General features: G+C 37.7%; 1 protein-coding gene across 1 annotated transcript in view; it reads left to right on the plus strand.

Moving 5' to 3' along the window:
- The window catches only part of PTPRQ (protein tyrosine phosphatase receptor type Q), a 234,588-nt gene that overhangs the window by 46,679 nt on the left and 173,179 nt on the right, over window positions 1-14,730 (plus strand). The window contains exons 15-17 of the mRNA XM_070788855.1: window positions 902-1,084; window positions 1,434-1,535; window positions 14,284-14,404. Coding sequence (XP_070644956.1) covers window positions 902-1,084; window positions 1,434-1,535; window positions 14,284-14,404 — 406 coding nt within the window. The remainder of the gene's footprint in view (window positions 1-901; window positions 1,085-1,433; window positions 1,536-14,283; window positions 14,405-14,730) is intronic.

A 14,730-nucleotide genomic window follows, 5' to 3' on the forward strand; every position in this document is an offset into this window, starting at 1 on the left:
ATGAAAGGGGTGGGGGCATGGGGGCCCTGGAACCATTTCCCTGCATGTACCATGGGACCACTGTATCTGCATGTTCTGCTCAGTAAGACAGTTTAGTATAGTCTCAAGTATTTTGATAAAAAATACGAGAAAGCAATGGCAACCCACTCCAGTACTCTTGCCTGGAAAACCCCATGGACAGAGGAGCCTGGTAGGCTGCAGTCCATGGGGTCGCTAAGAGTCGGACACGGCTGAGCGACTTCACTTTCACTTTTCACTTTCATGCACTGGAGGAGGAAATGGCAACCCACTCCAGTGTTCTTGCCTGGAGAATCCCAGGGACGGGGGAGCCTGGTGGGCTGCCGTCTATGGAGTTGCATAGAGTCGGACACAACTGAAGCGACTTAGCAGCAGCAGCAGCAGCAGCAGCAACATTCAATAAACTTTATTCTGTAGAGTTGTAGTATGAATTTTCTTTGAGATGAAAATTTTCTTGCACAGTTGCAAGTGCTATAATATACCCATATTTTTCTACATTTAGGATATTTATTATAATTGCATTCTAGTGAAACTTCTGATGTGTGTGGGGGGGGGGGGTGGGGGGGGCTTTCCTGCTGGGTCAGTGGTAAGAATCCCCCTGAAATGCAGGAGCCACAGGAGATGCAGGTTCGATCCCTGGGTTGGGAAGATCCCCTGGAGGAGGGCATGGCTACCAACTCTAGTATTCTTGCCTGGAGTATCCCCTTGGACAGAGGAGCCTGGTGGGCTACAGTCCCTGAGCCACAAAGAGTAAGACATGACTGAAGTGACTTGACAAGTGTGTATATGTGTGTGTATCCTAGACCTTTGGGGTGAAAACATCAGCAGAATACATTATTAGCATAGAATTGTTTATGCTGTATATATAATTTTTTTTTTTTAGTGCCTGATAGTGCACCAGAAAATATTACTTACAAAAATATTTCCTCTGGAGAGATTGAGCTGTCATTCTTCCCTCCAAGTAGTCCCAATGGAATTATACAAAAATATACGATTTATCTAATGACAAGTAATGGAAATGAGGAAAGAACAATAAATACAACTTCTTTGGTCCAGAATATTAAAGGTAAAAAAATATAATGTTGGATATTTATGTTTGTTTTGACCGAGTGACCACAAATCATCAGCTTGTTGTTGTAAGTGAGAAGTGTAGTTAGTTTTATACAGAGTGTGACAGTTCCGGCTCTTTGGTTCAATAAGGTAGGAGTTTATTGCAGATCACGTGAAAGAAGACTCAGTTCTTTTCCACATTTTTCTACATTGTTCTGTCTTCATAATAGGAGTTACTGTTCCAAGAACTACATTTTCACTTAGTTTTTACTTTTGGAAGGTTGTGAAGAAACATTTCATAGTTTTTTTTCCTGCATATAATTAAAGGTTATTTTGTAAGTCTTATCTATCTTATTTCTATTTAGGACTGAAGAAGTACACGCAGTATACAATTGAGGTGTCAGCTAGTACCCTCAAAGGTGAAGGAATTCGGAGTGCACCCGTAAATGTGCTTACTGAAGAAGATGGTAAATATAGCAGTGAAGACTTGATAAATTTTTAATCTGTCACGTTTCAAAAAACATGTATATAAAATGAAGATATAGTATAAGAATTCTCCTTGCCTTGAGTAGCATGTATGTGCTGCTACTCCTGCTAAGTCGCTTCAGTCGTGTCCGACTCTGTGCGACCCCATAGACGGCAGCCCACCAGGCTCCGCCATCCCTGGGATTCTCCAGGCAAGAACACTGGAGTGGGTTGCCATTTCCTTCTCCAATTTATGTGCTGCATCAGCTTTATATTGATATTTCATTGTCATGGTTTAAAAGAAGCTTGCAAAGTCATATTTATGTTCAGTAACATCAGGTGTAAAATGCATTTTTTTATTCTTAACTCATTCATACTCTGTGAAAAAATCAGTAATTTTTTTCCCATGGGAATTTTTAAGGCTAAAATTTTTGGTGCACATAGCTTGAACATCAATCTGGGTATGTTATGACCACGTTTTTCACTTTTAACATTCATAAGAATAGACATTTAATAAGTTTTGTAGTAGATTCTGTTATGTCAACCTTCAGCATTTTTAAAATTTATTTTTTATTGCAGGATAATTGCTTTACAGAATGTTGTCGTTTTCTGTCAAACCTCAACATGAATCAGCCATAAGTATACAGATATCCCCTCCCTTTTGAACCTCCCTCCCATCTCCATCCCCATCCCACCCTCTAGGTTGATACAGAGCCCCTTTGAGTTTCCTGAGCCATACAGCCAACTCCCGTTGGCTATCTATTTTACATGTGGTAACGTAAGTTTCCGTGTTACTCTCTCCATACATCCCACCCTCTGCTCCCCTCTCCCCATGGCCATAAGTCTATTCTCTGTCTGTTTCTCCATTGCTGCCCTGTAAATAAGTTCGTCAGTACCATTCTTCTAAATTCCATATATACGTGTTAGAATATTTACCTTTCTCTATCTGACTCATTTCTCTCTGTATAATAGGTTCTAGGTTCATCCACTTCATCAGAACTAACTCAAATGCATTCCTTTTTATGGCTGAATAATATATACCACAACTTCTTTATCCAGTCATCTGTCGATGGAAATCTAGGCTGCCTCCATGTTCTAGTTATTGTAAATAGTGCTGCAAGGAACAATGGGATACTTGTGTCTTTCTCAGTTTTGGTTTCCTCAGGGTGTATGCCCAGGAATGGGATTGCTGGGTCATATGGTGGTTTTATTCCTAGTTTTTAAAGGAACCTTGTACCATCTTCCATACTGGCTGTATCAATTTACATTCCCACCAGCAGTGCAAGAGCGTTCCCTTTTCTCCACACCCTCTCCAGCATTTATTGTTTGTAGACTTTTTGATAATGGCCATTCTGACCAGTGTGAGTTGATTTTGTAGTTTGTAGTTTTGATTTGCATTTCTCTAATAATGAGTGGTGCTAAGTATCTTTTCATGTGTTTGTTAGCCATGTTTGTGTGTTTGTTTCATATGTTTTCTTTGGAGAAAAGTCTGTTTAGGTCTTTCCCCCACTTTTTGATTGGGTTGGTTGTTTTTCTGGCATTGAGTTGTATGAGCTGCTTGTATATTTTGGAAATTAATCCTTTGTCAGCTGTTTCATTTGCTGTTATTTTCTCCTATGCTTAGGGTTGTCTTTTCACCTTGCTTATAGTTTCCTTTTTATCAGGTCTCACTTGTTTACTTTTGTTTTTGTTTTTTTTTTAATTTTATTTTATTTTTAGACTTTACAATATTGTATTAATTTTGCCAAATATCGAAATGAATCTGCCACAGGTATATAGAGGATCTTGCTTTGATTTATGTTGTTGAGTGTTCTGCTTATGTTTTCCTCTAAGAGTTTTATAGTTTCTGGTCTTACATTTAGGTTTTTCATCTATTTTGAGTTTATCTTTGTGTATGGTGTTAGGAAGTGTTCTATTTCATTCTTTTACATGTAACTGTCCAGTTTTCCCAGCATCATTTATCGAAGAGGCTGTCTTTGCCACATTGTATATTCTTGCCCCCTTTGTCAAAAATAAGGTACCCATAGGTCATGGGTTTATTTCTGGGCTTTCTATCTTGTTCCATTGGTCTGTATTTCTGTTTTTGTATCAGTGCCGCACTGTCTTCATGACTGTAGCTTTGTAGTATAACCTGAAGTCAGGAAGGTTGATTACCTCAGCTTGATTCTTCTTTCTCAAGACTGCTTTGGCTATTTGGGGTCTTTTGTGTTTCCATATGAATTGTGAAAATTTTTGTTCTAGTTCTATGAAAAATGCCATTGGTAATTTGATAGGGATTGCATTGAATCTGTAGATTGTGTTTGGTAGTGTAGTTATTTTCACAGTATTGATTCTTCCTACCCAGGAACATGGAATATCTCTCCATCTGTTTACATCATCTTTGGTTTCTTTCATTAGTGTCTTATAATTTTCTGTGTACATTTCTTTTTTCTCCTTAGGTAAGTTTATTCCTACATATTTAATTCTTCTTGTTGCAATGGTGAAGGTTCTTGATTCCTTAATTTCTCTGCCTTATTTTTCAATGTTAGTGTATCGAAATGCAAGCGATTTCTGTGTATTGATTTTGTATCCTGCAACTTTGCCAAATTCAATGAATAGCTCTAGTAATTTTCTAATACTATCTTTAGGGTTTTCTATGTATAGTATCATGTCATCTGCAAACAGTGAGAGCTTTACTTCTTCTTTTCCGATCTGGATTCTTTTTATTTCTTTTTCTTTTCTGAGTGCTGTAGCTAGGACTTCCAAAACTATGTTGAATAATAGTGGTGCAAGCGGACACCCTTGTCTTGTTCCTGATCTTAGAGGGAATGCTTTTGGTTTTTCGCCATTGAGAATAATGCTTGCTGTAGGCTTATCATTTATGGCCTTTACTATGTTGAGGTAGGTTCCTTCTATGCACATTTTTGAAGAGTTTTAATAATAAATGAGTGCTGAATTTTGTCAAAGACTTTTTTTGCATCTATTGAGATTACTATATGATTTTTCTCTTTCAATTTGTTAATATGGTGTATCACATTGATTTGCATATATTGAAGAATTCTTGCATCCCTGGAATAAACCCAACTTGATCATGGTGTATGAGCTTTTTGATGCGTTGCTGAATTCTCTTTGCTAAAATTTTGTTGAGGATTTTTGCATCTATGTTCATCAGTGATATTGACCTGTAGTTTTCTTTTTTTGTGTTGTCTTTGTCTGGGTTTGGTATCAGGGTGATGGTGGCCTTGTAGAATGAATTTGGTAGTGTTGCTCCCTCTGCTATTTTTTGAGAGAGTTTTAAAAGGATAGGCATTAGCTCTTCTCTGAATGTTTGATAGAAGTCTCCTGTTAAGCCATCTGGTCCTGGGCTTGTTTTTTCAGAGATTTTGGATCACAGCTTCAATTTCAGTGCTTGTAATTGGATTGCTCATAATTTCTTCTTCCTGGTTCAATCTTGGAATATTGAACTTTTCTAAGAATCTGTCCATTTCTTCCAGGTTATCCATTTTATTCCCTTATAGATGTTCATAATAGTCTCTTATAATCCTTTGTATTTCTGCGTTGTCTGTTGTAACCTCTTCTTTTTCATTTCTAATTTTGTTGATTCTTCTCTCTTTTTTCTTGATGAGTCTGGCTAGAGGTTTGTCAATTTTGTTTATCTTTTCAAAGAACCAGCTTTTATTTTTATTTATCTTTACTATTGTTTCTTTCATTTCATTTTCGTTTATTTCTGCTCAGAAATAAATTTCTCTTTCCTCCTATTAAATTTTTGTTGTGGTTCTTCTTTTTCCGGTTGTTTTAGCTGTAAAGTTAGGTTGTCTGTTCGATGTTTTTCTTGTTTCTTGAGGTGGGATTGTATTGCTATAAACATCCTCTTAGAACTGCTTTTGCTGCATCCCATAGGTTTTGAGTTGTCATGTTTTCATCGTCATTTGTTTCTAGAAATTTTTTGATTTCTTCAGTAACCTGTTGGTGATTATGTGTTGAAATGTCTTGTTTAATCTCCACGTGTTTGTGTTTCTTACACTTTTTTTCTTGTAATTGATATCTAGTCTCATAGCATTGTGGTTGGAGAAGATGCTTGATAACGATTTCAATTTTCTTAAATAACGATTTCAATTTTCTTAAATTTATTGAGGTTTGATTTATGACCCAAGATGTGGTCTATCTTGGGGAATAGTCCATGTGCACTTGAGAAGGTGTATTCTTCTGCATTTGGATGGAATGCCCTGAAGATATCAATCAGATCCATCTCATCTAATGTATCATTTAAGACTTGTGTTTCCTTATTAACTTTCTGTTTTGATGATCTGTCCATTGGTGTGAGTGGGGTGTTTAAGTCTCCTACTATCATTGTGTTGCTGTCAATTTCTCCTTTTATGTCTGTCAGAGTTTGTCTTATGTATTGAGGTGCTTCTGTGTTGGGTGCATAGATATTTACAATTTTTATGTCTTCCTCTTGGACTGATCCCTTGATCATTATGTAGTGTCCTTCCTTATCTCTTGTAATATTCTTTATTTTAAGATCTATTTTGTCTGATATGAGGATTGCTACTCCAGCTTTCTTTTGCTTCCCATTTGCATGGAATATATTTTTCCATCCTCTCACTTTCAGTCTCTATGTGTCTTTAGGTCTGAAGTGGGTTTCTTGTAGACAGTTCATATATATGGGTCTTGTTTTTGAATCCATTCAGCCAGTCTGTGTCTTTTTGTTGGAGCATTAATCCATTTACATTTAAAGTAATTATTGATATATATGTTCCTATTGCCATTTTCTTGTTTGGAGTTGATTTTGTAGATCTTTTTTCTTCTCTTGTACTTCTTGACTATATAGGTCCCTTTAACATTTGTTGTAAACCTGGTTTGGTGGTAGTGAATTCTCTTGCTTGTCTGAAAAGCTTTTTATATTTCCATCAATTTTGAATGAGATCCTTGCTGGGTAGATTTTTCCCTTTCAGTACTCTAAATATATCCTGCTATTCCCTTCTGGCCTGCAGAGTTTCTGCTGAAAGATCAGCTGTTAAGCATATTGGGTTTCCTTTGTATGTTACTTGTTGCTTCTCCCTTGCTGCTTTTAATATTCTTTCTTTGTATTTAGTCTTTGTTAGTTTGATTAGTATGTGTCTTGGCGTGTTTCTCCTTGGGTTTATCCTGTATGTGCCTCTTGGACTTGAGTGACTATTTCCTTTTCCATGTTGAGGAAACTTTCAACTATAATCTCTTCAAAATTTTTCCATATCCTTTCTTTTTCTCTTCTTCTGGGACCCCTGTAGTTTGAAAGTTGGTGCATTTGATATACTCCCAGAGATCTCTGGGCTATCCTCAGTCCTTTTCATTCTTTTTACTTTGTCCTGCTCTTTAGAAGTTATTTCCAACATTTTATCTTCCAGTTCACTGATTCGTTCTTCTGCTTCAGATATTCTGCTGTTGATTCCTTCTAGAGTATTTTTAATTTCAGTAATTGTGTTGTTTGTCTCTGTATGTTTATTCTTTAATTCTTCTAGGTCTTTGTTAATTGATTCTTGCATTTTCCACATTTTATTTTCAGAGTTTTTGATCATCTTACTATAATTATTCTGAATTCTTTTTCAGGTAGTTTGTCTATTTCCTCTTTATTTGGACTTCTGTGTTTCTAGTTTGTTCCTTCATTTGTGTAGTATTTCTCTGCCTTTTCATTATTTTTTTTAACTTTTTGTGTTTGAGGTCTCCTTTTCCCAGTCTTCAAGGTTGACTTCTTTCTTCCTTTTGGTTTCTGCCCTCCCAAGGTTGGTCCAGTGGTTTGTGTAGGGTGAGATTTGTGCTGAGATTTTGTTTGTTTGTTTGTTTTTCCTCTGGTGGGCAAGGCTGAGTGAGGTGGTAATCCTGTCTTCTAATGATTGGGTTTGTATTTTTGTTTTGTTTGTCCTTTAGATGAGGTGCCCTGCACAGGGTGCTACTGGTGGTTGGGTAATGCCGGGTCTTGTATTCAAGTGGTTTCCTTTGTGTGAGTTCTCACTATTTGATACTCCTTAGGGTTAGTTCCAGAGAAGGCAATGGCACCCCACTCCAGTACTCTTGCCTGGAAAATCCCATGGACGGAGGACCCTGGTGGGCTGCAGTCCATGGGGTCGCTAAGAGTTGGACACGACTGAGCGACTTCACTTTCACTTTTCACTTGCATGCATTGAAGGAAATGGCAACCCACTCCAGTGTTCTTGCCTGGAAAATCCCAGGGACGGGGGAGCCTGGTGGGCTGCTGTCTATGGGGTCACACAGAGTCGGACACGACTGAAGCAACTTAGCAGCAGCAGCAGCAGCAGCAGGGTTAGTTCTCTGGTAGTCTAGGGTCTTGGAGTCAGTGCTCCCACTCCAAAGGCTCAGGGCTTGATCTCTGGTCAGGAACGAAGATCCCACAAGTGGTTTGTTATGGCATTAAGTGAGATTAAAACAAATATCCAAAAATGAGAAACCAAAGTGAACCCCAGGAAAATGACAGTTACAAAATCAGCCAAATAATACTTAAAATAATGGAATATACACATAAACCCAAGTCAAATAGTAGATTGACCCAGCGAACAAAGGAAATAAAAAATTATATTTACCTGTTAAGAACAAAACTAACTAAAGCACAAACTGGAAAACAAAACTAAAGCAAGGTGTCAAGTGGGGAATAAAGCAATGAAAACAAAACTAACAAATATGTTGAGAGGAAAGGAAAGAAAGAAAAGAAAGAATAGATATGCAAAGTTAAATAGAGGGACATAAAGAAGATTTATATACATTAAAGATTAACTGCAAGGGGAAAAGAGCAGTAGGAAAGGCAAACAAAGAAATAAATGTAGAAAAAATATAATAGGTTTAAAAAATTAAAAATTAAAATTATAAAAAAGAAGAAGAAAGAAAAAAGAAAAATTCCATAGAACTGCAAAAGTCCAACGTGGAGGCAGAAGTTTATAACAACAATAAGAAGTGTGACTGAATATACACATATACATATATACCCATAAGCAAAATCAAAACAGTCCAACAAAAATAAAGTACAATAGATTGACCTGGTGAACAAATGAAAGCAAAAGTTATATCTACCAGAACAAAACTAACTGAAGCACAAACTGGAAAACAAAACTAAAGCAAGGTGCCAATTGAGGAATAAAGCAATGAAAATAAAACTAACAAATATGAGAGGAAAGGAAAGAAAGAATAGATATGAAAAGTTAAATAGAGATAGATAAAGATTTGTATACATTAAAGATTAACTGCAAGGGGAAAAGAACAGTAGAAAAAGCAAACAAAGGAATAAATGTAGAAAAAATAAAATAGGTTTAAAAAATTAAAAATTAAAATTAAAAAAGAGAAAAAAATTCCACAGAACTGCAAAAGCCCAATGTAGGGGCAGAGGTTTATAACAACTAAAAAATGTGTCTGAGAAGAAAAAAAAAAGCTCAAAAGCTTAATTAGATTTCATATTGCCAATAAAATCAACAACTACAACGGGGGGGGGGGGAGGAAAAAAAAAAGAAAAATTCCAAAAGAATCTACAGAACAAGTCAAAACATAAGAATAATAAATGCTTTTCTTGAGTCACTGCTGTCAGAGTCCTTCACCTCGCTGGGAGTCACAGTTCATCTTACCTCCCTAGGATGCCCTCCAATACTGTGCTGATCTCTGGACCTGCTATGGGGGCAGCTCAGATTCTAATCTGGTCCGACTTCTGTGTGTTCTTGCCTCCAGTGTCCACAGCTATCAGAGCTAGCGTGTTTTCTTTTGTGGGAGCTCTCAGTGACCTTTTATATATTCCGTAGACACAGAGTTTGCCAGTTGACCATGTGGATTTAGTCTGCACCTTGTATAGCTGTTGGGAACGTTTTGGGTCTTCTTCCTTAGCCACACTGCCCCTGGGTTTCAATTGTGGTTTTATTTCCACCTCTACATGTGGGTCGTCTACAAGGGTTTAGCTCCTGAGGCTTTCCTGGAGAGCTTGGGTTTGCCCCGTGAGGGCCAGGTGTGGAGGTGGTGCAGCTGCTTGGGTCGCAGGGGCTCTGGCAGCACCAGATACTCAGGGGGTTGGCGGCTAAGGCAGCAGGGAATACAGTGCTCTAGAAGGGTATGGCAACCAGTATTGGCCAATACGCTCCAGTATTCCTGCCTGGAGAACCCCCTCTCTGACAGAAGAGCCTGGCAGGCCACAGCCTACAGTGTTGCAAAGCGTCGGACATGAATGAAGCAACCCTGTGTGCATAGAGGCAAGACTCTTTTTTTGCCTGTGGCAGCTTTGCCCAAGTGAGAGTTGAGTGTGAAGGTGGTGCAGCTGCTTGGCTTGCAGGGACCCAGGTGATGCCACGTGTGCAGGGACACAGACTGCCTCTGCTGCAGGAGTTATGGCCCTGTCAGCATCTTTTTTCAAGCTTCTTGTAGCTGGTGATCAGAAGGCCTCTTTGGTCAGTGTTTCACCGTACCTCCACCTGTTCAGGCACTTGGAGGGTTCCCTTGCCTGGGGTCCTTCTCTGTTGTTAGACGTGCCGGGCACATAGAGAGGCCCCCCTGGCTGGGGTCCTACTCTGTAGATCAGTGCATCAGGCACTTAAAGGAGCACACTTGGTGGGGTCCTACTCCATAGTTCAGGGGATCAGGCGTTTGATGGGCCAGCCTCTCTATTGTTCAGCTGCTGATGCTGTTGTGTGGGGGGAGAGGCCATGGTGATGACTCCACCTCCTACATGTGACTCAGCAGTATTGCTTTGCTTCCAAAGCTGCCTGGCTTTCCTCCACAGACATTTCCCACCACGGTCTTCTCCCTCACATCCCCTCGATCCGTCTCTCTGCAGTCAACAGCAGCCCTCGTCCTGGGATTGCTCCACAGTCCCTAAACTCCAACTCCCAGCCGCTGTGCCTTCCAGGAGACCAGCATTCCTATAAGGGGTGTATGGCTGCCACAGATCAGCTGTTTCACTCTCAGCCTTAAATGTTTCTCCTCTGACTCAGACAATTGTCCTGCTGTGGGGATTGGACCCTGGCTTCAGTTCCCCCACCAGCTGAGGGCAGATCCAGTCCTTCTCACACTCCTGCTTTTCCCCCTAGTTCCTTCTCCCTACCAAGTTTTGCATGGTTCTATATGTTTTTTTCCACTGGTCGGGTACTCCTGTCCGCTCTCTGCTGGTGTTCTACATGGACTTCTGTGTCTGACCGTGTGTTCCTGATGTATCCATGGAGAGAGTTGTACTCCACGTCCACCTACTCCTCCGCCATCTTGTTCTCTCCTTAAGTTGCTTTTTAATCTGTTGCTTTTAAAAGCAAAAACATCCCAGGAGAACAGAACTCATAACCTTCATCCTGAGCCAGGTATATTACATACATGTGTCATTTCATGCCCAGGGAGACCTTTACAGAGTCCAAGCTCGTTCTGCTCACCACACAATAAGTCAATGAATCCGAAACAAGGTGTTGGGATCAGGAAGGGCCTGTAGCATTTTTTTATGTTATTAAGATTAGCTTGCTAATGAGTTCAGGCTATTTACCAGACTTCTCTCCATAATTTGCCAAGATGCTATTCCTGAATGTTAATAGCCTTCATTTTCAACTTTTAAGCTCACCTTTCCTCACTTGGATAAAACCAACTTTACTATTGAGACCACTTTACAATGCTACTTCACCAAGTTGTAGGCATATTATCATGCTAAAAAGAAAATTACTTTTGAGAGATGCATTTTGGATTTGGAGTTGCCTTTTATGTTTTCTACATTGTATATTTTGAGAATATTCTTCTTCTTCTGCAAAAGTCAGTCCCATTGCCAGGAGGAGGAGTTCTGGATGTAACATGTGTTCGTAGAATATCTTTTTTCACCCTCTCAAGCTTTCCCCATCTTCCCATTGAACTGTGCTTTATGGATGTTCAGATTACAGTCATTCACCAGGCGCCCCAGTTTCTGTCTTCTCATGGGTTAGTCTTCCTTAGTTATTGCCTCTGCTTCCTATGCTTGTTTCTTCAGCAGAACTTACCTGTCCAAATTTTCATTTTTTCATAATTAGATTTTTCTTGCTCTCAAAGTGAAAATTTACCAAATAAATGAATTTTCCCTGTGGGACAGTGGTTAAAGGCTAGGGTAGAAGGTTAGATCGTCTTCTGTCTTAGATAATGTCTCAGAAAGATGTACTAGATCATTTTAGCAATGCCCTACTAGATAGAGTACCCACTTCTTAATTTCTAATCTAAATAGCCCATGTAGTAAGAATTTGAGGTTGTTTCTGAAGGAACCTAGACCAGTAGACAACATATGTTATTATTTTGAGCAGTCAGAGTTTATTACTGCTCATGTCAATAGTTTCAAATTATACCTGGGCTATTCAAAATATGAAGTTATGGTAAACATCCATCTAAGTCCTTGGCTCAGTCATTGACATAGTTGCTAACAAACAGGGTAAAGAACAAAACCCCCTTATAGAAAAATTACAGCAAACCTAAAATGGATAAAGGCCTCAGAAGTTTTGCTTTTTGTTGGGTATTAGGAACTCCTTATCTTCTTTAGAAGAGATCTAAATTTGACAAATATGTAGACAAATAATTTTGATAATTATAATTACTGGTAGAAGTGTTCATCAGGACAAAAATAAGAATTTTAGCTACTCTGAGTGTCCAGGAAAATGTAGCAGATTAAGTTATGTTTAAGCTCTGACCTGAAGCAAGATGAGTAGAGGGAGGGTTAGGGATAGGAATGATCATGCCAAGCAGAGAAAGTAAAAGCCTTATGAAGACCCTTCTTATCTATACTCATATCTCTGTCATGATGAGTTGGATAGATTGCAAAAGACATTGCATTTATTTATTCTAGTTTTTCCAATTTCATTTTTTAAAATTGCAGTTCTGAAGTGAAAGTGAAAGTCACTCAGTTGTGTCCAACTTTCCATGGTATTCTCCAGACCAGAATACTGGAGTGGGTAGCCTGTCCCTTTTCCAGGAAATCTTCCTAACCCAGTGTTTGAACCCAGGTCTCCCACATTGCAGGCAGATTCTTTAACAGCTGAGCCACAAGGGAAGCCCAAGAATACTGGAGTGGATAGCCTATCCCTTCTCCAGCAGATCTTCCCAACCCAGGAATTGAACCGGGGTCTCCTGCATTGCAGGCAGATTCTTCACCAACTGAGCTATTTCTGAAGAGTGTAAAAGTAATTTTGACAAATGTTAAAATGGTTAAAACTTTGTCTGATATAGTAGATATGCAGTATTTTACTTAAAAAGGCATTTAATCACACTTTTTTAGTAATAAAAAGTTTGACATAAAAAAGAAACTACTCAAGAATATATGGAAGATTAAATATAAAACACCAAGAGCTGATATTCCACTTAAACATCTTAAAGCATAAAGCATATTATCAAAGAGAAATGCTTAGTTACAACATACAGTGTTCTGTATAAGTGCTAGTTTTGATTAAAATTCTTTTTTCCCAATAATAAACAAAAGTTTTGCAGTGATATTTAGAAAAATATCACAGTTTTTTGTTTTCACAAATGAAAGAATTTCCTCAGTTAGAGGTAATTCATATCTTGGGAAACAAACACCTCCAATGTGATATATGGATTCTGTGATAATCAGGTTTGATAGCATCTTTATTGTGGTGCCAGTGAGAATATCAACGGAAAATATAAATACAGCTGCTACTGTTATTTTGTGGAACTTATTTCATAAAGCTTTTCTCTGCTCAATAAACTCTTTTTTGAAGAATTGTTATTATCAGAATAACAATATCAAACAATATCAAAACACACATGTATGTGTACACATGCACTATAGTTGCGATTATCCCAAAAGTTAGAAGGAAAATATAATAATTCAAGCAGCATCTTCAAATCACTGGAAAAAAGTGATCTGCACAATACTAATCTATAAATTAAAACTGTTTAAAGAAATCTGAACTAATCCTCAGAATTTCTACTAGGTGTGAGTTCAGTTTCCATGTATAACTAAAACAGTGATCAAAATTGTAATAATTTATACCCCTTTACATGAAAAAAATGTTAATATTTTAAAATATTACTCTGCTATTATGTAGCAACTGAGAACTTGCATTCTAAATGTTTTATCTAAGTTGAAATATATACTTGATAATTAGTTTACAGTATTTTTTAGTGTTTAATGTATTTTTTAAATGCAGAATGGCTGAAATATTTGAATCCTTACACTATGATAGCACAATTAGAAATAGACCCTAAAATGTCTATATACTTGTTTATGTGCTACATTGGCATTTCCTTTGTCAACCATTAAATTTTGAAGATTTAGTGAACACATTTTGATGCTATTTTGCAGTTTAATGACACACATGAAATTGAGGAGTATAGTTTTCATTGTGAGGTCGGTCAGTTGCTTTCACAATGCTATGCTTATCACTTTACCACTTCTTGGATGTGTGATTTTTTCCCCCGGTTCTTTTTATTGTTTTGGGAGCTCTTTTATTGTATATTTACTCACCCCAGTAGTTTTATTTTTATTAGAGGATGATAATTTACCAAGATGTCCTTGAATGGTAGGTGAATCACAGTGTCATAACCCTTGTTCTTTTTTTCTCATGAAATATTTTTTTCCATTGAATCACAGAAACAGATGTTCTAACACCACCATGCAAAATCTTTTATCATCTCATTTTGAAAGTAAACAGCCTCTCCAGCCCATGGAGAAAGGCCCTGTACCCAATTCATTTACCAGAAAGTTCAAAATAAAAATTCTGTGCATTTCTATTTTAGCTGCTGCTTATGTATGTTTAATAAAATATTAATACATTATCTTATACCCTTACTTTTCAGCTCCTGATTCTCCCCCACAAGACTTCTCTGTAAAACAGTTGTCTGGTGTCATGGTGAAGTTGTCATGGCAACCACCCCTGGAGCCAAATGGAATTATCCTCTATTACACAGTTTATGTCTGGTAAGAATTTTTTTTCTTTTCTGGAAATAGTTCTGAGAACAAGTATTAATCTGTAACATAATAGGAATGCAGTTTTAAAATTTCAGATTGTGAAGCTACATTAGAAATCAGATTATTAATAGGCTAGTTTATATGCTTTTATTAAGAAACAACTTTTTCCCATATTAGGTGGAGGTCCAAGCATAGTCAAATAATGTGAATTTTGTAATCAAAACAAAATAAATGTATTATGTATAATTACATTAGAATCCTGCTCTTCAGCATCATGGACTGCTCATGTGACTCCAACTATAATTATATGTGAAAAGCTTTTAGAATATTACTCC

The sequence above is a fragment of the Bos indicus genome, chromosome 5 (genome assembly GCF_029378745.1).
Source record: "Bos indicus isolate NIAB-ARS_2022 breed Sahiwal x Tharparkar chromosome 5, NIAB-ARS_B.indTharparkar_mat_pri_1.0, whole genome shotgun sequence".
Lineage (NCBI taxonomy): Eukaryota > Metazoa > Chordata > Mammalia > Artiodactyla > Bovidae > Bos > Bos indicus.